At 44.3% G+C, this 26,921-nt stretch overlaps 1 protein-coding gene and 1 long non-coding RNA gene across 6 annotated transcripts in view; one reads left to right on the top strand and one right to left on the bottom strand.

Annotated features, from left to right (window-relative positions):
- Positions 1–5,414: 5,414 nt before the first annotated feature.
- On the bottom strand, positions 5,415–9,638 carry LOC116449471. Its single transcript, XR_004242396.1, has 3 exons — positions 8,164–9,638; positions 7,446–7,566; positions 5,415–6,829 (listed from the first exon to the last, which is right to left on the bottom strand). It is a non-coding gene; the product is annotated as an uncharacterized LOC116449471 (long non-coding RNA).
- Positions 9,639–9,894: 256 nt separating this feature from the next.
- Positions 9,895–26,921, top strand: part of SLC6A6 (solute carrier family 6 member 6) — a 57,966-nt gene continuing 40,939 nt past the window's right edge. Inside the window, exons 1-4 of one of the 5 annotated variants that reach the window (XM_032121059.1) lie at positions 9,895–10,102; positions 14,525–14,560; positions 17,075–17,140; positions 21,473–21,529. In XM_032121059.1, the coding sequence (XP_031976950.1) occupies positions 17,086–17,140; positions 21,473–21,529 (112 nt within the window). In that variant the 5' untranslated portion in view covers positions 9,895–10,102; positions 14,525–14,560; positions 17,075–17,085. Of the gene's footprint in view, positions 10,103–10,469; positions 10,689–14,524; positions 14,561–17,074; positions 17,141–21,472; positions 21,530–26,921 lie in introns of those variants that run through there. The other 4 variants (XM_032121057.1, XM_032121058.1, XM_032121060.1 and 1 more) reach the window with 4 other exon arrangements.

The raw sequence follows: 26,921 nt of genomic DNA, 5'->3' as shown, positions 1-26,921 counted from the left end.
TGTTTGAGTAGTATTCCTGCTAAAAGTATTCCCAATGCTTTTGATGTTGAGCTTTTCCTTCTTGGTTGTTGTGTGTCCTTGGCCGTAGCAATAACGCAGCAACTTCTCCTCATTTCCCTCATGTTCTCAAAACAATTGAGATTTTTGGTCCATGCCCAGAGAATCATAAAACCATGGGCCATAAGTTAAGGGGAGTGTTTCTACAGGCACTGGTGATGAAATTACTCCTGGAATATTGCAATTACTTAAAATATCACCTTGCTGGAAAGTATTGGCAGACTGAAAGGACGAGAAAACATCAGAGAGCTTGAGAGCCTCACACATGACAAAAGATTAGAAGAACAGCTTTTGAGCCAAAAGACAAGTGGTGATTTTGACACGAGCACAAACATAAAGATCAGTGTGGATGTTAATACAGAAACATGTGAAAGATTTCATTTACTTTATAGCTGAATCAAGGGGTGTAGTTCCTATACATTTATTTCCTGATCTAGATACAACATGGCTAAAAAATGTGTTGTGGGCTACAGCCAGCTCAGAGTCTCACACAACCAGTGGACTAAACAACGTGCCTTGGCCACAGCACCTCCTTGGAGAGCACTCCAGAGCAGGGGCAACCAGTGGTTGGCAACTACATCTGGTAACCATGTCCCCAGGCCACCAACACACAGAGGCAGTGTTGGGCTCATATATGACATTGTTGCAGAGAAAATGCCCTTTGACTATTAGACAAAAAATTCCAGTACTGTGACTGGCTGGGAGGCAGGTACCCACAACAGACTCACTGCCAACAACTGGAGGATGCCTAAATCTAGATTGGGCAAAATATTAGAGACTATGCAGGGTCTGCAGCAGCCCGGCACAGGCAGGGAGACAGCTGACTCGTGGGATGCTGGAAGTCTGCAGAGATCTCAATGGGTCTTGGCCTTCTCTTCCATCTCTGGTTGCTGTCCTGCCAGCCTTGGAGTACATTACTGTTTATTACCCAGAGGGGACAGATGAATTCCTTCTACAGCAACAATATTTTTTTGTGATGCCAATGCCATGACCTTTATTCATGAAAAACAAAGTACAAATGGGGAAAGCAGGGTGGAGCTCTCTCAGAAATGTGATGTAAACAGCTACAGAGATGTGGCTGTGCTCCTCCAAAGCCATTTCCTACCAGGTAAGGATTAGAGCAACAGGCATTGCAAACACAGCAGAGATCCTATCTGATATTTTGTTAAGCTAATTGCCTATACCTAACAGCAAGGTTTAATAAAAATTACCAAACTGAACTTTTGGTCAGATTAGACAACATCAACAACAACAGCTTCCAAAGGGTATATGAAAACAAATTCCCATTTCAGGTACTTGCTGACATTTTTAAAAAGCCAGCCTCTTTTCTAGCATTCATGAAAGTAACATGAACAATTCAGTAGGAGAAGAGCTCCCGTTTTGTTGTGGAAACAGTCTCCGCAGTACCCTTGAAAAGTCATCCCGAGGCAAGTTTGAAATAATTCATGCTTTTGCTCTTACAAAAATATCTTCATGTTTAGAGCAAACAGCTGTTTTGCTGGTGGAGAACAGCAGAAACATGACCTATATTTAAACCTGTATCTTACTGGGAGAACTGGGAGCTTAGTCTCCCAGTAGGGAAGTGAAATTCAGTCAGTGACACATGCAAAGAGGTCTGGGGTAGCATGAATTCAGCTTAAGGAGAAACCTGAGTTGAAGCCAGGTGGAGTGGGCATGTGGCAATGTCCTCTGCTCTGGCTGGAGATGGTGTCCTGAGCTCCAGCACGCCAGTGGATGTGCCTGATAGATGCCATACCCTTTTCCACGTGGTTTCACAGGACCTCAGGAGGCACTGGATGGAAAAGCTCCCGGGGATCCATCACACCCTCCCCTGTGTGCCTCTGCTCCATGATTTATTCAGCTCTGTCATCACGCAGTCCCAGGCCCTGCTGCTCTGGATGATGCCTGGTCACTGCCACAGCCCAGCCTGGCCATGCAGCTCCTCCATGACACCAGCAGCCTCCAGCAGCACTTGCTATGGGGCAACAGAGGTCAAGGGTGTCTTCGTGAATGCCAAGGGCATCCCAAATCCACTTCGGCTGCTCCACAGTTTGCTGGGATGTGCTTCCCAAGGAAATGTGGGAGTCTGGAAGCAAGTTTCCACACTTCTCTCTGTGAACTTCATGAGCCCATCAGGCAAACTTGCAGGAGTAAAAGGAGAAAACCTGAGGACTTTGGCTGATACAGAGAGTAAGAGACAATTGCTCAGTCAGGCAGCCTGTGACCAACTGTTCACAAAATATTAACCATTTGTGGCACATTTAATAATCAGTAAGTGATAATATTGGGCTTTGATACAAATCAGAGCTGACTAGCATTGGCCAAAGAGATTTAGAGGCCCAAGTCTGGATATTTTGTGCTTCGTGCTGAGCCTGTTCCACCCTCTCCCTTTTCTCCACCTTCTCATGTACAGACAACAGAGCAGGATTGCTCTGGCTGGGAGAGACAGGCAGAAATCACTCTCTGCAAGGATGCACTGCTGGCTTGGTGGTGTTGCTGCACCCAGATAAACTTTCCAAAATCAGTCTTTGCCCAGGTTGGGAGATAAGCGTCAGGTATCCCAAAAGAGAACTGCAGGGATGCCGCAGGGAACATTGCTGAATTTATTTTAGGCCGCAGAGATTGCGGCTGAAAGATCACTTGGGAGCGTGCCAAAGATCCAGAAAAGGTAACTGCTTGGGGAGGCTCAAGGTCACCCACACCCGGGAGCCGCTGGCGTCCCCTCAGTGACCCTGCTGCCTCACGGAGCGACAGGCTGCCAGCGGAGGTGGAAGCCCAGGCATCTCCTCGGAGCACGCCAGGCAATGCCTCAAGTGTTTGCGCCCCGGCTGCGCCAGGGGCCGTGCCGGGCCGGGCCGTGCTGGGCTGTGCCAGGGCCGGGCCGTGCCGGGCCGTGCTGGGCCGTGCCGGGCCGTGCTGGGCTGTGCCAGGGCTGGGCCGTGCCGTGCCGGGCCGTGCCGTGCCGGGCCGGGCCGGGCCGTGCTAGGCTGGGCCGTGCCGGGCCGTGCTGGGCTGTGCCAGGGCTGGGCCGTGCCGTGCCGGGCCGTGCCGGGCCGGGCCGGGCCGTGCCGGGCCGGGCCGGGCCGCCCTCCGCGGGCAGCGCGGCGGATGCGCTCCGTCACCCGGCCGGGCACCCGCGGCGCTGCCGCCGCCAGCTCTGCCGCCCTGCCGCCACATGCAAGCGATTTGTTCTGCATTTGGGCTGGCAGTCTGGAAAACCGAAGCGCTGTGTTTTTAAGTTTATATTATGTGCTTGCTTTCCAGTTCTGTTAATTAAAATCATGCAACTGGATGAGCAGTTGATGGATAGCTTGCAGGTTCATTTTATATTTCTTCTTTTTTCTAGACACTTAGGCATTTGAAGCCCTTTCTCTGCTTGCAGTGCATAAATTCACCTTGCTAGAAATTCTATCTGTCTGAACTCGTACAAGCACGCATTTGGGAATCATTTTGTTTCCTACGATATTCTCTCCCACTGTTTGCCTATATCTACCAATGTAATTTGTCAGAATAAACGAAGTAATTGAAAATTATACACTCCTCATAACTGTTTCACCATCACTTTGAGATGGAAGGGAGGCGAGGGACCCATAAGCAGATAGAAAGAAATATGAGAATGTAAGAATTCACTCAAGTGATCACTCTTCTTCTTCTTTGGTGAGTTTAATCTGTCAGCTTTTCTGGATCTGTTCTGTAAGTCATGAAGGCTCAACTGCCTCAGCAAGCTCACCACCATACATTTTTGGACTATTTTCCACTGTGATGTCCACTGTCACCCGGGATATGGTTAGGTCAAGCCTGCCCAGCTCGATAATCAGCTCCCAATGGAAATGGAAGTGGTACTGCAGGACAGCCTCAGACTCTGCTGACCTTTTATTGCTTTCAAAATGGGTCTGCCACAACTTCTTCCCTGTCTCCCAGCTTGCATCTCCTGTGGCTTCCCAGATTCCATATCCCATTTGCTGCACCGTCTTGACTTGGCAGGACCAGTTGTGCTCGTGCAGCCCAGGAAATCTCTGCAGGCCGTGCAGCAGCAGAATATTTAGCTGCAGCATGGCAAGTGTGTTATCAGCAGGGAAAGAGGCATATTCACCATTTGCACCATCTCCAAGCACACCTTGTGCTACTGGAGTAGTGCTAACAGAGGACTTGGTCCAGTGAGGGAATATCACTGAAACTGCCCAGATGAGAAGCTTTGCTTCCAGGACTGAAAATGTTGAGTGTGGATGTGTGCAAGGATGGGCCAACATCAGCAGTGTTTACTTTGGTCCACAGACAAAGCCTGGAGTCGCTCAGCAAAGCACACACGAGCTTCTCCATGCATGAGTGAACATCACCTGAGCTCAGCAGAGCCTTTCTATGAAAATCCCAACTGCTCTGCATTGTGTCAAACAGTGAATCCAGAATTAGATCCAACAAGAAGTCTTTTTTTTTTTTTTTCCCCAGCAAGTACATTCAGCAACTTGGCCTTTTCAGGGCTTATATCATGGTTATTAATATCATTTGCCTGCTTTTGGAAAATTGAACTCATGTGATAGAGGAACTTTATGTGTCAAATTCTGATGCAGAAATTCTGGTATGAGTGCTTCTGTAAAATAAAGAAGTGAAAAAATGGAGGTTCTATGGTAGGAAATTATTTCCTTGGGTGGCTTTTAAAATAAATTTTATATGATTGAGCCAGCAAAGAACAATGCCAACATAAAAAAAAAATCCATTACCTGTTGATCTTTTCCTGGTTTTGGCAAATTTAGGCAGGCATGGCAAGATTTTATAAGAACTGTTATGTAATAGTTAGTTCAGGCCAAAAAAAAATTTAAAAATGATAAGTTACCATATATCTAGTAGTAGGTAATCAGATTAAAAAGAAAAAAACAAAAAAACCAACAACTGGGAAGTGCAATAACTGGATTTGCTAATGGCACATAAAATAAAAAGATGAGCACATATTTGGATTTTTGCACAGTGCAAGTGCCACAGAATTTTCTCCAGGGAACAACCCTCTATTGGCAAAGTGTGGTCAAAAGCAACAAACAAATATTTTTTGTCTTTAATTATTGTGATTCTGTTTAAAAGTTAGGAGACATCAATTTTAGCATGTGGAATGCAATTGTGAAAGAAAATGGGTTTCCTGAATTTTCAGTGATTGACTAAAATCCACACGCATACTGGTTATTGTAATTTAAGGAAAAAGGATTTTGTTTCTTTATCCTGTTACATAACACTGGATCTATTCTCCCTTGAACACACAAGTATGTTTATCATTAATCTTAAAGGGAAACAGTTGTCCTTCAAAATCCTTTCTGCATTTCTGAATTTTTATCTTTTTTTTTTTAAGTTAGATCCCAAATGACTGGATATGAATTGAAGATGAAAGCACATTGTTTATTTTTTTAATTAGATTACTTTAATCTCATTTATGCATAGTTCTTCTACTGTTCTTCCCAACAGCAATAGTGAAGAAAAAAACATTGCTTTAGAGTGACATCCAAAATGCAAAACATACGGTTCATACAGCATCCAGCAGGAGACAGAGTACCTGTTATTGCTTTTTTAGTTCATTTTTATGAAACTGGCTGGCTTTCATTCAGAGACATTCTTTAATAATACTTATATTTTTCATTCTATAGTGCATTCCTTCCAAGGATTTTAAATTGCTCAGGAGGTCTTGAAAATCCTAGTGAAAACCTTTGGATATATGAGAGGCTTTTATTTCCAGGTAGCTGATTGTCAATTAACTTAAGACACTCACTTTTTTCAAAAGCCAGTGTGACCACTTTGGTTCCAGGCTGTTTGGTTCTTCTGTGTGTGCCCCTCACTTTAGGAATCGGTCTCTGTAAAGCAACAGACACTTCCAAACTCAACCGGTGTTCAGAAAGGACCAGCTCCAGCCTCTCAGCCTTGATAAGTGCCTCAAGTTAATTTGTAATTAGCTTGATGTAAGGAAAGGACCAGTACAGGCAATCCCATAATGGCTAGGCAGTCTCAAATATAAGCAAAATAGGCCACCCAGAGCATTAAAGCAAGAGAATTTAATGCCAATTGGCCACTTTTCAAGAAAGACCTGTGGGTTTTCATTGCTTTTCTGTTTGACTTGTAAACTGGGTGCAGGGCTCTATCACTGGCAGGTTCACATGATGGGGAGTGTACCAAAAACACAGGTCAGGTTTTGATTTCTGTTTGATATCTTATTTATATATGATTTATACAGATAAAGTAAGAAAAAGTAACTGTCCAGGCCATAATTTCATCTAAAATAAACACAGACTAAAACTACAGCAACTTAGTGGATTTTGTACATTAGTGAGATATCCTGGTATGTAACAGCAATAGCAACAATTTATTCCCCAATTTAGTAATGCTTAAAATTTACAATCCAGAGTCACTCTGTGATATGCAAATCCCTTACAAAATCTGCTTCCCTTTTTCAGGCTCAGGATCCTCTGCTATACAGGGGAACCCCAAAGACTGACCCCATATAACTCTGTATAGGATATTCATGTCTAAAAAATCATTAATGCAGTGGACTTATTCAGACCATTTTTTTGCCATTCTTGCTCACACAATCCTTTGCAGACAGTGCTGTCCATTTCTCTCCTACATTTCTGCTGGACTTCATGCCGGGATGAACTTTGTTTTTTTTAAATTTTAATGTTTATATGTAAAATCTTCCCAATCCCTGCAAAATCTCCTCTTTGTCCATGCCCTGTCTTGGTCCTGAGTCCATGAAACATCATGTTCCTCTACCAGCCAGACAATGAAAACAAGGTTTCTCCTGAAAAATGAAGAAATATTAAATCTGTTTCCATTTAAAAATTATTGAGAATTTGCTGATGAGCATGCTTTAGGTCCTGTTGTAATATTCCTCCCTCCACCTCACCTTATGGAAACCTGATTTAGCTCTGCCATACCCTTGTGTTAATACTCATTCATCTGAAATCTGGCACTCACATCCCTGCCCCTCAAGACATCTTTACCCAGGTGCAAATACAGTGAATCTCTCCTGACTTTCGTGCCATCTCAGTACATTTCCACGCGTTGTAGCCAAGCTGGGGATTTGGCCCAGTGTCTTTTTTAAACCCTGTGACCCAGACGTGGAGATTAAAAAAGAGTTATGTTATCGGATTAAACAGATACAAGAGGCACTCGCTGTATCAGCATCCGACACCTTAAAACTCCAGCAAGCAGATCAGCATGGTAATGGCAAAAATAGTCTCTGAGGAAGAGGGGAAACTCAAAGGAAGGTGATGGCAAACCCATGCCTTGGGCTGGGGTGCAAAAACCTGCCACTCTGGTTGCCAAAGCAGCCACAGGGATATGGTGTTCCGCTTGCTATAGCACCTTAATACAGGATACACTTGAGGTATAAAAGTCATTCAAACTCCACCTACCTGTAACCAGAGCGATTTTGGCCTTAGTTAGGTTTGGGTTAATGTCTTCACAGTGGGGTTTTTAAGGGGTTAGGTTTGATTGCGCTATGAGCGGCATCAGCACACACTGAAATCAATAAAGCTGCAGAAGCAAAAATTTTAAGAGATTAAAAACAGACCTACATGAAAAGGATAGTAATTTCAGGCACCATTTGTATGCTTAATATTATACACATGCTTTGTAATTTGGGCTCTAACTTGTGATTTCGGTTACATAAGAGAGTGGAGAAGCCAAAGGCATTAATGCTGCCATATGCCACTCCAAATGAAGGCAGAGTTCCCCCAAATATTCATCAGGCATATTCTCAGAAGTTGTGCTGTCTCATAATGAAATAGCAAACAGCAATGTGCATATTTGTGACACAAAAGGATGAATTATTATTATTATTATTATTATTATTATACTTAGTTCCAGGTACTGTTTACGTGTCTGACTTCAAAACAGCTTTGGCTGTCGGTCTTTTACCCCAAACATTTTTTTTTTTAAACACAGAAAGCAACCATATGCTTTGTGTGGCTGACTTTTAATGAGTGAGGAGCAACAGAACAAGAGAGAGCCAGAGACAAAATACAGGCTTTGATTCCTCTAGAGAACTTGAGCAAAATATTCCACTGCTGTCAGTGGTACAGCTGTGCTGGCAGGATCCTTCACACAGACAAGGCTCCAACCACTACTTACATTTCACTGATGTGACTGCTGATTCCTAATCTGTATCGAGGCATCCTCACTGCAACCAAACAAGTGGCTGAGCCGGTGAGAAACCTTTTGCTTCATTCTCTTGTGCAGCAAGAGCTGCCCGTGCTTGTGGTCCCTCGCAGAGCTTCACAAAATGTGAGCTGCCCTCAAAGGATACTGCCTTCAACTACGAAGTTGCAGTACACAAGAAACCTGAATCAGAAGACATAGGTGGCAGCATGGACTACATCGCTATGAGTTTAAACGAGGCTGTTCAGTGGAGATATGTCATCAATTAGCTGCGTATGTCCTATATCTCTGTCTGGTTTTCTGCTAAAAACCTACTCACGTTGCAAATCAGCTCAGATACTGAAAATCACAGAATGCACTGGAGTAAGGGAAAATTAGATGTGTGACTGTGACACAGTGTTTTTGGCATCCTGTATTGCCATCAAAAAGTGTGCAAAATGGTGCAGCTTTTGCAAGAACCAGCTAAGGAAATCAGCCTTTTCTAGAGACCTCTCTGGAGGCTGCTGTGATGGAATTTGATCCCCCAGCAGCCTATGCACAGGCGATGGGCTCTGGAGGTGGTCTCCCAGTAACTGCTGTCCCAGTTTGTGGTGTAGAAAGGTAGCATCTTGTATCCGGGAAAACCTAGACAGCAGAACTGTGGGTACTATTCACCCTCCTTTGGTCCATCCCTGCTGTTCCCAGTGCAAGGTTAGCACCGCGGGACTTCTGCGAAACACAGATGGCCCAAAATCTCCTTTTCACCACGACTGTACTCCAACAATGCAAATGGTATTTTGCAGTACAGAGGATCTTACTAAGTCTTCAGCAGGGGTTATATGAAAATTCCTCGCGACTCTGTCTGCTGCTGTATCCTTTCATTAAGAGCACCAGAGGGGATGCAGGTAGGAGAGCAAGGACATGTTTGAGTCATATACCCGTTCGCCTGCAGGGGAGAAGGACCGGCTTTCGGTTCTGTGAAACCCGACACAAAACAAAACGTTGCCCTGCACATTTTCCCCGCCGATCGCCCCGGCCGTACTTTGTTCTCCAGCTGCGACCGGGACTTTCCGGTGCCGGGGATCGCGCTTTAGGGAGGCGGCAGGGCAGAGCAGGGAGATCCCAGCCTCCCAGGCACCTGCCAGGCCAGGCTCCCGTGTTGCCTCCCCCAGCAGCAGACGGCTGCAGGACCAAACCTGTCCCCAAAGCCTGGCAGAGCGGCACCGGGTCCAGAGTTCCCCCGGGGGTGGCCAGGGGGAAAAGTGGCCGCGGAGGAGCAGAACCAGGGCCTGGGCATCGCCGGTGACAGCGCCGTGGGATGCTTTGTCTGTGAGAAGGACACTCTTTGTGTAAAGACAAAAAATAACGATCAAAAACATGTACGAAAATGAAAAATACCGAGAACAGATCAGCGGCCGGGAGCCCTCGCTCCGCTCCCTGCCCGCCGCGGCAGCCGCGGGACGCGGGCCGGGTCCCGCGGGCCGGCTCGGGACGGCCCCGCTGCCGCTCCCGCTGCCCGCGGCAGCCGCGGGGGGAGGGCGGGCGGCCCGGGGCGGCACCCCGAGCCGGCGGCCGCGGCCCGGCGAACGCTGCCCCGCACCCGCCCGCCCCTCCCCGCCGGCCCGCGGCCGCCTGCCAGCCCGGGCTCCGCCGCCGTGTCTGCGGCATGGCCCCTCCTCCCCCACACCCCTTCCTTTAGGCTCCCCCCTCCCCAGCAAAGAAGAGGCCGTGCCGGTGTTTTTCCACTCAGCAGGATGGGTGATGCTCAAAGCTCCCTCATTAGACAACAGACACGAGAGGTCAGGAAGAAAGCGCTTATAAATTACCGTTTCCTCCTGCTCGGCGCTGCTAGTCGCGCCGCACCGCTCCGCCGGACGCGCCGCACCGCCGCAGGGGCGCAGCGGCGCGCAAGCACCGCGGCCAGCGGACACAGGTACCGGCACCTCCCGGGCGGGAGGGCGGGCGGGCGGCGGGGCTGCCGCCGCTGCTGCTGCCGCTGCGGTGGTGGCGGCGGCGGGGCTGGCGCGGAGCGGCGCGGATCGCCCCTCGCTGCCGCGGCGAACAAAGGGGCGGCCGCTCCGCGCCCAGCGGAGCCGAACCGAGCCGGGCCGGTGGCGGCTGCATCGTCCTCCTTTTGTCCGCCTCTACTCGCGGAACTCCCGGGCGCGCTCTCCCTTCCTCCCTTCCATTTCTCTATTAATTTATCCTTCTCCTTCCAGCCCCCTCCTCCCCAGCTCTCCCATTAACCCAGCGGTGTTTTTCCTCCCCAGAGGTTATTTTCCCCACACCCCCCCCCACACCTTGCGTTAACTTTTTTTGGCGATAACGTTCTCAGCCATTCCCCGCTGGCGGTCCTCCAGCACATCGACGGCGCACGCTTCTCTTCCCGGCTATTTTTGCCCATTTTTTCTCTCCTTCCCACCCCTCTCCACTGTTTTTTTTTCTGTCTGCTGTGCGCTAACCTCGAGTGAAGAGACTGGTACAGGCAATGCTACATCTGATGCTAATGGGCCTACCTGGTGGGTAATACCGCTGCTGCTGCTTTCTTGTTATTTCCCTTATTTTTCTTTTTATTCCCCTCATTTTCCATTTATTTTGAGGGTTCTTGACATACTGAAATCAAAGTAGTGATGGGGCTTGGAAATAAAACACAGGGACTGCACAGGGCATGTTACTGAGCTCAGCGTGGTGTGAAGGGGTGATAATTCTGGGTTCGTCTGGGGGTAACTTGTATCCAAAATTCACCCGCTGGCTTTAAGATAATGAATGCCCATCGTTGTCTGATATTGTACCAGGCGGTATGTGGGAGGACTCACAAGGTTTCCATATAAGAACATGGGAGAATTTATTTCACCCAGGCGAAGAAATGTGCAGAGTATGTGTTATTTATGACTCTGAAGGCAAGCTGTGTTGTCCTTAGGCAGCTTCAAGAGTGGCAAAACTTGGCATTTAGAAATTGTAAAAGCTGATTTCTGCTGTTTAATAAGAGCTGTGTTTAAAGGGAAGCACGGATGAAAATAAAAAAAAAGAAAGAAGTAGTGGGAGAGGATCCAGATAAACATGAAGAAATACAACCCTACGCTGATTCCAGCACAGTTTGTGCCGAGGTGTAAAGATGGAGGTTTTTGATTAGTTCCCATGTTTTTTAACCGTATTGGGAAAGGCATTAAGAAAATGTGCCGAGAGGAGCTGGTTACGTTGATAGTACTATTTTGGTAACTGCATTTTTTATTTTATTGCTTGCATGTGAAAATGTTTTGAGTTTTGGACTAGCAAAACAGTGAGGCAGTCCTGACGGGGCACATGTCATCGGCTGTGTAATTCGGTGCTCGGATGACAGTTGCTACCGGTTTAGATTTTATGGCTTTAGGTTTGAGGGTAAATCAGCCCGTTAAAACCTGCTGCTGTGGAATTTAGATGGGAGAGGCTTTGGTGAGAACTCTGATGGTTGTTGACAGCCGGGTACTTACCTCTGGGTCTGCGTTCAGTCGAGCTGACTGCTTTCTGGCATTGCCTACCTTTGCCACAACTGTTATGGAAAGGTTTCCCTGAAGGTTATTGGGGTTTTTTTTTAAGCAAAATGTGTGAGCAGCTGAGGCAGCCAGCAGCGTGACAGTGACGGTGTCCCTCACCCCGACCAAGTCGAGTCTGAAGCACGAGTGCAGAGGGAGGATGTCTGTGTTGCCCTGGTTAAGCTAACACTGGAAACTTTATTTTTGGTACTTTCAGAGATAGTATCTTCCTGTTTCCCCTTCAACTGTCTCTTATCTGCTTTGCATGTCCTTTTTTTTTTTTTCTTTTCTTTTTTCTCTTTATTTGCCTTTCACCTCTGTCCCTTCCCCTTCCCACCTCTCCCACCTTGGTGCACTAAAGCAGGTCCCACTGGAGGGCGACAGACACTTTTCCCCTGCCTGGCGCTGCCCGGGGGGACCCCGACCCCGCGGCCGGGAGATGAAAGGCCGCTTCTGGCTGTCATTTATTAACCTGCTTCTTTCACCGCGCGCTGTGAGGGTTATTTTCTGTCATACTTGGCAAAAAGCAGGAGGTCACAGGTGGCCTCCTGATATCTGTAGGCCCCGAGAAGGTGGATTTGTTCTCGGAGGTGCTGTATCCAAATCCTGCGGTGTTTGGTTTGTTTGTTTAGTAATCTTGGTCTGGAATCCGGTGGAAATTTGGAATCCTTCAAATGCTACCGACTTCTCTTTTATTTTCTTTTGCTGTAACCAGGAAGAATTTGGCGTACAACTCTTCATTGATAGTCTCAAATGTGAAGCTTTTGGGTGGGTTGCCTGGAGCTTTCATGTCAGAGGTGAAATGTTGGGGCAGTGGCAGCAGGCTTCAGTCGGTGTGAAATGCTGGCAGAAAAGAGGTGCCACATTACCCTGGAAAACTAGGAAGACACTTTAGGTTGGCTTGCTCTTGCTGCAGAGTGCTTGGGAAACCTCCCGTGCCTGAGTGGAGTTCTGTTTGTAAAGCCCCCGTGAAGATCTTGTCTTACAGCTAATCATTGCTAATATTTCAGTGAGGGTTTTTTTAATCAATACTCTTAGTGTATCTTAGTGGCTTCCAGCCAGGACCTATGGGCTGGATGTTTCCAAAGAGACTCTTGGGCACTTTCCAGGCAGCAATACTCCTAGGATTTTCATCAATGCACATCAAGGCTTAGCAGCAATCCCCTATTATTTTAATTTTGCCCCTTCTAGGTTTTCCAATGCCCCACATTTTTGCCGCCGTGGGCAGTGGGGCAACATTGCACTAATGCCCCAATGGCAGTGCTGCCAGTTCCACCAGTAAGGGGAGTGTCTGCAGCGGTGCCCTTCCTGAGGTTGTAATCATGCTGGCAAACAACTCTGAAAAGATTATGCTGATTAGTTTCTTTTAAATTTAACCATATTACAACACATAAAAATGGATGGGAAAGCCATGGTAGTTACAGCCTTTTGTAACTAATGTTTATTTGATTGGTCATATGAGTAAATTGTAGATCATTTAAGAAGTGAAGCTTTGAATAGATTACCCAGTCGGATTAGTGCCTTCGACTTCTTTTCATCACTAACTTAATTTACGTGACCAGAATGGATCAGGGTAATTTTTTTAAAAGTAATCCTGTGTCTACTCCAGTAAGGGCTCTATATACAGAACTAAAATTTATTCTAATGCCACTCTAGGGGGGTTGCTTGCAGGATTGGGTCCTTGGCCCTTAGAAGGAAAGCAGGTGGATGAAAATGCAATGATTAAATATTTGTTGAATTTCTTCCATACATGCCTATTTACTTGAATCCTCAGCCATTGTATTGCCATGGATTTAATTGATTGGTGTGAGCTGAGTATGATCCCAAGGCACGTAAACTTCAGAAAAAGCCTTTTAAATTGCTTACATAGTAGCTAATATTGACACAAGGTAATATAGTAGAAATTAATTTAAAATGCCACTCTTTACTGTCCTTTTTCCCCAAAAAACCTGCTGTTGGAAGGGCTGCTGTGTTGCCAGTCCATGACTCTGAAACCATGGCTGGTGTCCTACAGCATCTTCTGTATTTCTGTATTTCTGTCAGTCTCTTTTTTTCCAATGTGTCCAGATTTACACCGGCAAAAAGCCATTTAGTGCCAGCCCTAAACCCTGTTCCGAGAGCACCCACCGAACCCACCAGCCCGGCTGGTGGAAGGGGAGTTTGAATCAAATGGCACCAAGCCTGGGGTGGGTGGCAGCCCCATGGGTGCAGGAGGTGGCTGTTAAGGCCTGTTGGGAAGGTTCCACATTCTAGCAGTTGCTGGGTTTCCTCTTGTGGTTATCTATCGCTCAGAATTGTCACAGCCTCGACGGACGCCTTCGCTGCTGTGGCTACCCAGCCTGGGCTTGAATGCAGCCAGTGCTTGAGCACTGGCATGGAAAAACAACCCTGCTGTGCCAAAATGCAGCAGGAGGGCCCTGCTTCAGGGTGTTGGTGTAGGTCCCATGTCCATAGGTAGGAGAACAACGCATACACTGAGCCATGGGGTTTTCTCTGAGCTGGAATGTAGTTTAAAATCCTGTTATTTTTAAATTTTTTGATCCAGATCACATGGCATTTGTATTTTATTTCACTGTTGCAGTGTAATTTTCTGCTATTTAGATGGATATAGTCATATCTCCTGTGACGTTCTACATAGGATGAAACAAGAAATGATCTCTTGTTTTGGCATTGAGTCTATATTGAGTGTCCTAGTGTTCTTCAAATAAAAGTTTTTACTGATGAAATCAGAAAACGCAGTGCATTATAACATCAAAACCTGCCTGACTTATCTTGCTGGACGCATTTTTTTTCCTTTAAAATATTTTTCCTTTTTCTTTTTCTCTTTTTTTTTTTCCAAACAGGAAAAGAAAATACATTCAGCAGAGACTCTTCTTCATGTAAGTGTTATTTATGCTTGTTTATGAAATTACAAAAGGCTTTAAAAGCTCATTAAAACGTTCAAATACTTAACACTTACCATCTGTTTGTAGAAACCAAGTATAGAGCATGTAAAAATAGGCTGTAGTTCTACAGCAATAATGCTCAGCAACTGATATCTTAAATCTGTCTGTGCAGTTCTTCTGTGTGTATCACCACAGAATTTAGAAAAGGTTGCAAAGCACTTTGCAGACATTTAAACAGCATGCCCATAAAGTTGGTGTGTAAATCCTGGAGGGATAATGTTAAAATGGTTTGCCCAAGGCAGAGGAGATACATAAGTGAGAGGTGGATTTAGCACCCCAGAGTCCTTGATCCTCAAACCCTGTGACAAAAGTCAGCCTTTCTGCCTTGGATCCTACAGAATCCAAGTTCTGCCCATAGAGCCATTTGTTGTGTGCACGTGTGCAAATGTGTGCATGTGTCTGTGTGGGTAAGAGAGAGTGTGTGTACGTGTACCTGGCCTCAAATAGCCTGTAGGTATTTCAGGCCTTCTCTACAATCTATGGTGATGCCCATTAAAGTAAGAGTAGATGCCACCAACCATTGGTGTATACTGTTGCAAATGTTTTGTGAAAGCATTTGGCTCCAGCCTAGCTCTCGGTCTGGGGGAGCCTGTTAAAGTATTTTTCTTGGGACTGAGAAAGCTGCATGTCATAAAAACACAACAGGTTTTTTTCCACACCATCTAGTGACCTGGGTTTTTTTGCATATCTCAGCTTTGAAAACTGTTGAGTAGTATAGGAAGCTCTGCTCTGGTATTTCTTCCTAGTAAATAAATCTGATTAAATGTTTTAAGGGGCTGCATAGATGAAGACTCTCATTGCCTTTATGCAAAATTAGCTTAGCAAGGAAAATGACTGCATTGTTCCCAATGCAGGGCCTGCTTTGCATAACTTCCAAGCATGTACTGTGTCCAGTGGCATGGCAAGCCCACGAGCACTCACCTCAGGCTGATTTCCCATAAGTCAATTTTTTTTTTTTTTAACAACATGTATCTCGGAATTGCAGCACTCCATTATGCTTGCGTAGCAACTTGCTGGTTAATATGTAGCAAAATGCCGTGTGGTAACAAATGTTTTTTTGCTATTGTTGAGCTGGAATGTTAGTTCAGCTTCTAGATAAAAGTGGCTTGCGCAAGGCGTCCCGGTAGACCATGATTTCTGTGGCTTGAACAGTAGTTCTGTAGGCAACCGTGTTCTGCTCTTCGTCTCCCCCGTGCTTTCCTTCATCTTCCACGTGAGCGAGGGGTGGGCTGACAGAAGGGCAGGAGCTGGCAGCCCTTTGCATCCTGCAAAGCACCAGCGTGGGGTTTATATTATGCCCATTGCTAGTCAAGCATCTGTTGAAAACACTCTTTATTCTGGTTGTGTTCCTAGCAGAAACATTGTTAGATGCTTTATTTAATAGCTTTAAACCACAAGTGTTCTTTGGCTGGTTTTATGGATAAGACAATCTTTCAAAAAAAAATCCAAAACCAAAAAAATCCAGTAATAAGTGAAGGATACCCCACAAAGGATTAAAGAATCCTCCTTCCCTGCTGCTGGGAATCCTAGGTGAGACTAGATGAAGTGTTTGTATCTTTGAGAAGGTACATCATCATTTTTAAAAGGTAACAGAGAAGGAAAAAATCCGGAAGGATTTTGAGTATGAACATTTTCAACAATTGTAGCTCATTATTTTTTCATTCTAGAGTAGGAAATTCAGATCTCTTGAAAATCCTGTGAAGCATGTGCTTCACAGAGATTATAAGTGGGAAATGGTGCAGCAAAAACACCTTTAATGGAAGAAGCTCCCAAATAGAGGAGAACCCAAACAGACGAACCCTACAGCAGTGATGGTACGGTGTCTGGAAGCTGCAGAATAACCACGCAGTGTAGATTTGGAGAGTTTTGCTTGGAGATTGCAGTATCCCAAAGAAGAATCCCTAAGTCCAATACATGCACTCTAAAATGAGTAATGAAAAGTCAGTGGTCCAGAAGCCATTTGCAGTGCAGCCTTCCATCACCTGCTGTGGCTTTTCAACAGCTAACGGCAAGCTTTGAGCACCAGAGCCTCTCTCCTCTGGTTCTGTGCATGAAATATTATGACTTTGACTCAATAACTCTATTTGTGCCTGTCTGTGCATTGGCTTCCCTTGGCTTCTACAACGATGTGAGTTTCCAAAAGCAACTTAAACTCCAGGGATGGGAGTAGTGAGGTTATAGTGAATGGCAGGATGGTGAAGCATCCAGGACAGTGATCTCTCCCAGGCCCGGTTCCAAGGGGGTTGACTCCTGTGGCAGTGAATGCTCAGTGGGGATTAACCCCTCAGGCCATGACTTGGGCCAGTCTCTGTGACAGGAGGTGACCACTTTGAGAAAGGGCTCTTTGTGATAGTAACCAGCCATATGTAGTTGTAATGATAAGAAAGGGACCATCTTATTTTAGTCACTTTGCGACAAATACTACCACAATTCATTACTTTCCATCAGTGCCTCATCCTATGGAGGAATCACCACTGCCCATCTACATTGAGGAGGGGACAGAAGTCCCGATTGGTGAGTGCAGTTGGGATGGGATTTGTTTAAGGGAGGGTATTAAGGGTACTTGGGTTTTATATTCCTCACATTTGTGTGTACCCGTTTGTCATTGAAAATTGTAAGGTCTGTTGCAAATGTTTTGGGGATTTTATTTTATTTTATTCTTTATTTTGTATTTAGAGCTCCTGAGAGTTATTAAATACTGCTAGCATTGGTTTTCAGCTAATCATAAATCAAAGTACATAATTTATGCAGTGACATTGAAAGCTTCCATGCAGGATGTCTTAATGCAAGGCTGGGGAAGACCATGAGTATCACAAGAGGTAGTTCCCACTTTGGCCTTTGACCTCAGTGTTGAGATACTCAGAATAATCTGAGGTCTGGGTCAGTGTTTTTGTTCTTGCTGACACTCTTAGGCCCAGCACCCAACAGACTCGCATTGCCCATACCACTGCATAGCCAGAAGAGAGGCAGAGAGGTTTGCCATTCCCTGTCGTGCACACTGAGGTGCTGCACACCCTCAGCTCTGAGCTCTGGTGTAGATGTATTCTCACTTCCTGGATATATAGGTTGGCTGTTGTTTTGGGTTTTTTTAAAATAGAGAAGCAGTCTTGAAGATAACCCATAAAAGAGTGCAACGAAAAGATCAGTAAGTTGGACTGTGGTGATCTTTTTGGACAGTAGAAAGTTGTGATGGCAAAACTTCCCAAAGCCCCATCCTTACTCAATCTGTTCTGGACTGCATACAGTAAGTGTGCCTTATCTCTCACCTTGGGAATCTGCCTTGTTGAGCAGATGTGTCTCTTCAAACAAATTTTTCTTATTATATATCCTGAATTTTTCCATTCCTAAATTCAAGCAATTGCTTCTTGCCCTACTATCTTTTGAGCTAGATTAATTACCTTCCCTCTACACACAGTACCTGGAAGGTATTTATAGCTGGATCTCAGCCCAGGAGTCTTCTCATTTATAGAACATATTAATTTTAGCTTACTCTCTCCTTAGATCACTTTTATTGTCCTTATTTGTATTTCCCTTAATTTCTCTATCTCCTTTCTAATATGTGGAGACTTGAACAACTCATAATTTGTTCACTGTGGCTGTTTTGACACAGCATTATGCTTTAGATTTCCGTATCATCCCTTCCCATGCCCACATCCAGAAGTAGCTTAGCTTTTGACCCTTCTGCATCACTCAGTAGGATCACACAGAGAAACTCTATTACTTGGCTAATCTTACCTGGAATCACCTTTAGGTCCTTCTTGGATTCATGGCTTTGCTAGCTGCTCCTCAGGCAATGTCACTGCTCTCCTGGGATGTTGGGCTTTATACTTCCAAACACTAAATCCCCATCCCATTGCATGCCACTTATTTTATCCAGGAATATTTTGAAACAGTGTGCCATTATTTATTTTAATGCCCTGGGATTTTATCATTTACATAGAAGTTGTTACTGTTTTACTCTATATAGAAAAAAATACTTAAATTTTTAATATTTTGATACCTATTACAGCTTTTGCATGTTAGTCCAGACTCCTTTCCCAGCTTCATGATTCTTATTTGTATACCTTCCCTAATTATCTATCCTCTAGTTTAAAAAGTTCATAAGAACTGACAGGTTTAGCCTTCTCCTTGTCTTAATTTTTTACCTTTCCTCATTATACAATGAGTGTATTGTTTCTGTGCCTCTTCTATGCATGGCATGATGTGGTCTTTCCCACAGCAGATCATCTTTTCCTCACCTCTCCTGGGGTTGTAGTCAGCTGAAGGTCTGCTGGACTTTAGTCCTCCCTTGTAGAGCTGTTAAGGCTGAGTTCTGTCCTGGTCCCTGGAATTTCATCTTGTCTTTCCCACTGCACTGAGGAAACCTGAACAGCTGAGGTGGTGGCACCTGCACCAAAAAAAATACTGTAAGGCTGATGAGTCACAGAACTGACCAACCAACCAACCGAAAAAACCCCAAGTATGAGTGGAAAGCTTTTTAGAGGATGTTTGTTCGGTGCTGTCATGAAGCAGGTTTGTTGGATCAGGCTCTGAAGTGCAGCACCAGCTGTGAAATGGCCAAATTGGGTTGGAGAGGGCACCGTGTTTACTTATTCCAAATAAGTGTCTGGACTGTCAATACAGCAAGCTGTGGTTGAGGGGCAATGAGTGGAAAAAGTAAATGATGCAGAGATGAGGGCAAACCACAAGCTCTGAGTTTAGTATCTGAATGTCTGGCATGGGTCAGGGCTTTTAGATGCAGCATAAATCAAGGTAGGAAGCAGCTGAAAAATTCTGCTCTGGATCTGGGTCTCGGTATTGATCCTGCTTTCAGCTGAGCTCACCAGTGTGATCCACATCCTGAGGGCCCATTTGCACCTGTACAGACCAGAACAGGAATAAAACAAAGTCCTGTCTGCGTTTAGGCTGGAGAAAAATAGCACACAGTGCAGTTGTTAAAACATTTCATTCAGCACAACCATCATTTACTTTTAAAAGGTTGTTTGGAGAACTTAGATTATTTCCTCATGTGAAACACATTTTGGCTGCTATATGGCATGCATATTATTCTGACCCAGGCCTGACTGGTGGTGCTAGATTGCTTTGTAGCTTCTGTAACTATTAAAAAATAGAAAAATCAGTACATTTTTTTCAGAGTCTAAATTTAACAGAGCTAATTATTTCAAGCATTTAAAAAGGAACATAAATCCCACTTGTTTATTACAGCTGCTTCATGAAAACAGCAGCTACAAATAATACTCTATAATAAAAATCTAGCTAACACTGTCATGAATTAGCCAACAAGAGAATGAACGTTTGAGATCTGGACAAGGGCAGCCTTTCTTCTCTGGTAGAAGGTCTTTGCATTGAGGAGAAGGTGGTTATTACCTAAATGCTGGTTTATCTCCTTGGGTGAAATGAACACTTTGACATTTCTGCATAGATTAATATGACTTTTGATTGGAAAAAGGCCTGAGCTCTACTTAATTTTTATGTACTTTTGCCGTTTTTCAAATATATTCCTAGAGGAAGGTAGCTGAGTGAGATGCAACAAATATTTTAATAAATCAAAGATATTAATGAGGAGATGGGGAATATATTGTGACCACTAGCAAAGAACCTACGGAGTAGCAATAAAAGGGTGCAGGTCAAATGCTGGGAGTCTTGGTTCAGGCATGATTTCAATTATCTCCCATCTAACTAAACAGTTCAGGAGATTCAAGGGGAGGAAATAGGCAGAGCAGGTCCTTATTCCCCATGGCCATTCATGGTAAGGTCATGGACATACTCTTCCATCACTGTTGTGTTAAATACTGAAGAAAACAGCTGAGACCACACAGTCTAAATTTACATTTTGTAAACCAAAAACATAGGAAAAATTATTTGTATTGGTAATCATTGCATTTGGGCTATACAGGAGACCACCAAGGGAATAACTGAGTCCTTGGGGATCAGGAGCAGTAGAGCTATAGGCTGAAGTGTTTTTTTTTTTCCTTCCAAGTCACATTTGAGATGTTAGTGTTGTTTGATACCTGTGAAATTAGCTCAAAGACATAAAAATGCAGGATATAATTCTCAACTGATTTATTCCAGCATAGTTTTGTTGATTACAGTAGCATTACTATTGCTTTATCGTGTAAATTATGACAGAAGTCAGACCCCCTTTTTCAGGAATCACCCCTGCTGACCTTCAACCCCATTGCACGTCTGCTGTAGCTCTGAGTCCCTACGTGGACAAAATCCCAATTATCCCCTTCCATCTTTCTGATCCACTTTTGCTAATGAATAGCACTGGCTTCGGTGTACTTTTGTCAAATGCCTGCAAGTGTTAAATAGACCTTACCTCTACAGGATTCTTACCCCAATGAAATCATGTGGGTGTGGTGGAAGGCTCCACCTGAATCCATGTTCTCTTGATTGTACTCACAAGTCAGGGTGCAGCCTGGGCTCATTTACAGCATCTTGATTACAGGAGAAGAATTTTCTTGTAATCACACAGTTTGTTCTGCCGCTACTCAGTCCCTGCTTTTAAGCATCTCTGATGTTTTCTTCATGATAAAAGCTGGATTTCTAGTCTACTGCTCTTGGGCAGACTTACTGAAAGAGAAATGCTTTGTTACTTTTTGTGTCTCCTTTGATAAGAGAAAGTGCCCCTTTTCCAGCCCAGAAGAGTATTTGACACCCTACAGAGAGCTGGCTCTGTGTCTCTCTAGGAGGTTGCCTTCCCTTGCAAGAGAGGAGAACCTTTTCTGTTGAACATGCTTCAAGGTTTGCTCTTTCATGGGGAGCTGGCACACCGAAAGCTTGATTTTTGCCAGGTACTGAGTGCCTTCTGCAAGGTATTGAGTGCCCTCCTATCCTTTGCAGCCAAAAAGGAGTTGATTGCTCTTGGCATCAGTCAAATCTGGACCCAGAAGACCACAGGTAGTATTTAACAATTATTTATATGCTTTCGCATGCCAGAGTTTGTCTGAATTAATTTTCCTTGCATATGAGAGATTTGAGGCATTAATGACACTTGCCTGCCACTAAAAACAGATTTTTTTAAAAATAATAATAATAATACAATAATAAGCATGACATTTATTGCATTGCCATGGGGAAATTAAAAACCCCCAACATTAACTAGAGTCCAAGTGACTATTAGCTCTTCAGAGCTAATGTGTGAGTTATATACCCTGAATGAGCACCATATGCCAGTTCATTGTGGCACAGTGAGTCACAGGACACATTGTGGAAAGCAATAATTGCTTGGCATGCACTGAAGAACTCAGTAGGGCTTTTTGTTTGGTTTTCTTAAAGGAATATGTTTTACTCTGACAATAAAATGGGTATTGTCTGATATGCTGCCACCAGGGACTATTGCTTATTTTGTACTTAACCTGGAGCTTACCCATTTGTCACTCACAGCACACCTCCTCAGTATCTTTTGCTTTCCAACTCCTTGTATTGTATGTGTGCAGTACCAGGAGAGTGAGGAGTGAGCCTTCCATTTGGTATCATCTTGTCATTTTGTATCAATCCCCTTTCCCTTTCTTCCTCCTCTTCCTTCTTTGTCCAATAGAGACATTCAGATTGTTTATATGGAATAAATGTTCATCCTGAGCACAGTCAAGCAGTGGGACGAATTGCACAGGGATTGTACCGTCTCCACTCTTGGTCAGAGCTTAACCAGATAAGGCCATCAGCAAGCCAGTCTAATTTTGATATTGGCCTTTCTTTGAGCAGGAGGCTGGGCTATATGATCTCCAGAAATCCCTTTTAACCCGAATTACTTTATGGTTCTGTTTAATACCCAGTTCCTGTACTGATTCAGCCATAGTACTGTGCATGTCATTAACTCCTCACTCCCTGTCACTGTCACTCTCATTCCTACCTGCATAGACCAGGAGAGACCTCATGAGGGGACAGTGGGTTTATTCACGTGGGAACAATATCAAGATGTAAATGGTGACCTCAAGTGAGATCAGTAGGTGAAATTTGGGTATCTCTGGAATTATTTGAAATTTGTAACAGGATTTCACTTGAGTTCTCTTCAAATCTTCAGTAAGTTCCAATAAGTTACCAATTGAAGAGTTTGATGAATAATTATATCAGGATGATAAGTCTTTAAAAAGTAAATACCACCTTATTTTTTTTTCCTTTTCAGTGACAAATCTCATTCTCTAGCAGCCTTGAAGAGAGCTTTGGGGAATTTAGGATTTAGTGAGTCACCAACTGCCCTCACTGGGCCATTACGTGCTGGTTTCCTCATGCAGCCGTAACCACGTGAGGGAGTTAATGCTGCACAGAGCATCTGCTCCTCAGCTCAAGGCCCTCCCAGCCCTGCAGCTGTCTGCCAGAGAGCTGGGACATGCACAGGGGCATCTGCAAGCTCCATCGGATAGCAAATTTTCATGGTAGGCCCATATGTTAGCCAAAAAAATGCCCTTCATCAGAACAATGTTATTTTAATTGTGCTGAGAGGAAGCAAGATCACATTCAGATTGACCATACCAGCCTAGGGGATTTTCAACAACGATGTAGCTATTCTAGGGGGAAAAAAACCCTCAAAAACTCCCTTGCTGGGAAAAAAAAAAACAGGAACATTTCATAGGGTTTCATAGGGTTGCTCTTTCAAATCTGACAAGTTAAAAGTGCTTTTTCTCCTTCTCTCTACTTTATCAACAAGAAGTATATTACTTATCCAAACACCTGATTTCCCATCAGGCTCTATCAAAAGTAAAGTTTACAAATGGGGCTGCCATAGTGGATTGAGGAAAGACTAAATATGGGCAACCAAAAGCTTTTGATGTCCCCTTTTATACAAGGCAGGATTCTAAAATCAAGTTTTGACAGGACAGACGAGCTTTCATTGCTGCCCTCCCTTTTCTGTAACCGCACACATACTCTCACCTCATAACTCATCCTCCTCAAAAGATGCAGAGTACTGCTCTTTCAAGTGCAAAAAGGGTGTTGTGCCATGTAGAGGGAATATAGTAATGGAAAATACTGGTGCTCAGTAGGGTTGAAGTTCCTTTCTCCTCCGCCCTTTGTGCAGTACACAAGTAATACGTTACAAGTCAAATTTCATGGGCAGGTGGTATCCAAATGTGGAATTTCAAGCAGTACATCTGACTTCGAATCACCTAGGTTTCTCCTTTCGCCTAGATTTCTGTAAAGCTATCACAAGTTCATGTTGCTCTTGTACAAGTCACCTACAAAAATTCAGACAATTCAACCAAGGAACTCTCTCACTTTCTACCATTAATTTGTATGTGAAGTGTTTTTGTTGCTATCTCAGCTGTTTGTCAGGTGCCTATTGTTTATAGTGGAACTGCAAACAATTTCCCACCTGTCTATTATTAGCTTTTGCATAAGAAAATCAAATGGTGAAAAACAATTGTAGTCATGGTGAAGACAGCTGTAGATACTAAAGGTTAATGTGCCGTGTTGGTATCTTATGTAAGTGTGTTCACTGAGATGAAATTGCACCGAGAAAAATCCTCAGCTGGTAACAGGAGTAAGTTCAGTTTACAGTAGTCAGGCTAGGACTATAAAAGCAACCTGCAATGAAACCATCAACTGGCATTTGTTTGAAAAGATAAGAAGAGATGGAGAAAAATACTCAGGCTCTTCACATATTGTTGTGCTGTATTTGGGGAAGCTTACCTGCAAAAGCCAGCAGAAAAACAAGTAAACAAGTACCTGTAGCATGTGGGATTGACCCTGGTATAAAGGTGGGAATGCATGTACTTGTTTCTTGTGTTGGAGTCTGCCTTTGCTGTAATAAAATTCCCTTTGGAGTCAGCAATTCCAGGGTGAATTCTGTGGGGCTTTTGTCCAGGTAGTGTGTGAGCTCAGGGTTTTGTTGCTGCTTGGTGTGTGCTTTGCACTTTGCAGACCGTGGTATGCAGAAGTGGTTTATGTGTTGGTTTCCTTGGAAAAATGAAGTATTTGTTCTGGTGCTGTTTGGTTTTCATATCTCTTGACATAAAAACGAGCACAGCTCCCACTCTGTGAAAGCTGATGTCAGAGACCCATGGCAAAACTGAACTGAAAATACACCTCTGGTTGGGAATCACTCTGAATCACACAGTGTTTAAAAGCACGGTGGTTTAGTGGTCAATACCAAAGGTTCTGCTCGCAACTCAGAACTTCAAAGCAGATGGCCAAGTGATCAAATTAGTGATTTTTTTGATCAAATCATGCCCATTACAAGGCCTGTAGGACATAGTGGTATTCCTTCTCAATTGCCCTCCAGGAGCACAATGAGTGGCTCTGGGCAGCCAGGGAAGTTGAGAGGACAGGGCTGCAGCTGGAGACAGAGCCAAGGCTGTTCTGAGATTAAACAAAACATGCCATTGTCCGGCCGTGCAAGCCAGCACCTGGCGCCAGCTGCAGGAGAGCAAATAAATTTCATAGTGTCTACAGAGCTTCACTTTTTTGTGTGTGTGAAAGTCTGTGTTTCACCAACCTGTTTTGCAAAGTTGTGCTCTCCCTGAGTTTGTTCACCAGCTTTGCCACTTCTTCTTTTTGCACATCCCCTGCAGACTCCCCCGTGCTGCTGCACTGCCATGTCAGTGGTTTCAATTTCATTTCCTGTGTGAAACTTCGTACGCCTAAGGTTTTTGTTCCTTTTTTTTTTTTTTCTTGAAGGAAAGAAAACAACAGTAAAGTAAACCTCAGGGTGCTTAGGAAATTTCTGTTGCTGAAGGCCTGTGAGCAGAGGTGCTCTGGCCAAGCACCCCAGTCACCCTGGTTCATCAGCAAAGGGTTGTTGCTGCACTTCTTAAAAGATTACAGCTCATTTCTGTCACTGAGTCATATTTTTGCTGATATTTACTGCCAGCATGGAGGAGAAGTCGAGGCTAAAATCAAAAGTACCTCACTCTCCCCATTAAGTTTTAGTACTCATGGCCCAGCCCTCAGGGCTTTGTAACCTGCTCGGTTTTATAGCCCTGTAATGGGACTAACACTGCGGATCGCGTGCGTGTAATAGCTGTTTTCCTGGTACAGGTTGGCTGGCTGCTTTCCACCCACGGTGCCGTGTTGCACAACTCCTCCTTCCATATATGTATTCTAGAAAAAAACAAAAAAAATCAGGTGTTAGGCAGATGGGGCACAGGAACAAAGAAGAAAAGATTATTCCTTTCCACTGATAGTGTGAGGATCTAGATTTCTGGGAGTAAGGTACTGTATGACATGTTTAAACAGCTGCCACAGCTGGGATAGAAATCTGTCCTCAGTTATTGTTTAAGATGAATGGATAGAGGCAGTAAAAACACAACTCTGGCTTTGTGTGGAGGTGGCCTAGGCAGGTATGGCAACAGCTGATCAAAGCCATGGCTGGGTATAGAAAACTCTACTTGTTTTTCCAAAAACGTGTAATCTTACACATCCATCTTTTTTTTACTTAGTTAGAAAACATAATGAAAAAGTATTGTAATCCTCAATTGGGAGAAAGCCCTGAACATTAGCATTGGTAAACTCAGTTAATTTAAGGCTAAATTTAGAACTAGAGTGAAAGAAAAAACAGGCGAGGGTGAAATTATTTATCCCCAAGAAAAGATTTCTTTGAAATAAGGAATTCATATGTTTTATTGCACATTTGCCTCACTAAATGGCTGCTTTATTGTTTCTCTTCCCTCTGCCGGGGCAGTGCTCCATTATCGTAGCATGGAAATTGCTGTCTGACATTATCATGTGTTGTAAGTGCCTTGCCGAAGTGTCACATAGGATCAATACACTATTAATCACATGCAAAAAATTCAATAGGCACAGGGCACACCACTGACCATTTGAGTTCATAAGCTTTGAGAGCTTTACGGAGTTTGCCTTTTTTAATAGCAGGATGAAGGACATCCTTTAATTGATTTTGGTGTGGTTTATTTGTGGCAATAAAACTAATTTAATTGACACCAGAACTTGATAGAGAATTGCAATCCATTCAACGGCAGACCCTCAGAATTTAAAGCAAAATACAACAATGCTTGTTCATTTGGTCAAAAAGTGTATAACTGCAGGGTACAAGGAGGTTGAAGAGTTGAGGATGCACACAGCTTGTTGAATCTCCTTCAGCAATGCCCATCTTGCTTGGAATGTCATCAGCTTGCTACACCACGTGGATAGAATGCATTTTGTTAAGGGCCCTCCCTTAAGGACAAAGGCCACAAGAGGTGGTGTCACCCAGTAAAGTAATGGTTTTCCACTTCCACGGCGGGAGAGCTGGTAGAGCAGAGGGAGCAGGCAGGGATGGCAGTGGGAAGCTGGTGCTTCTTTCCAGCCTGTTGACAGTCAGGAGGCTGTGAGCTGGCACACCCAGAGGCATTAATTT

Source organism: Corvus moneduloides, chromosome 11, assembly GCF_009650955.1.
Source record: "Corvus moneduloides isolate bCorMon1 chromosome 11, bCorMon1.pri, whole genome shotgun sequence".
Taxonomy (NCBI): Eukaryota; Metazoa; Chordata; class Aves; order Passeriformes; family Corvidae; genus Corvus; species Corvus moneduloides.
Note: the sequence above shows the minus strand (reverse complement) of the source record. Positions and strands in the feature narration are given on the sequence as shown.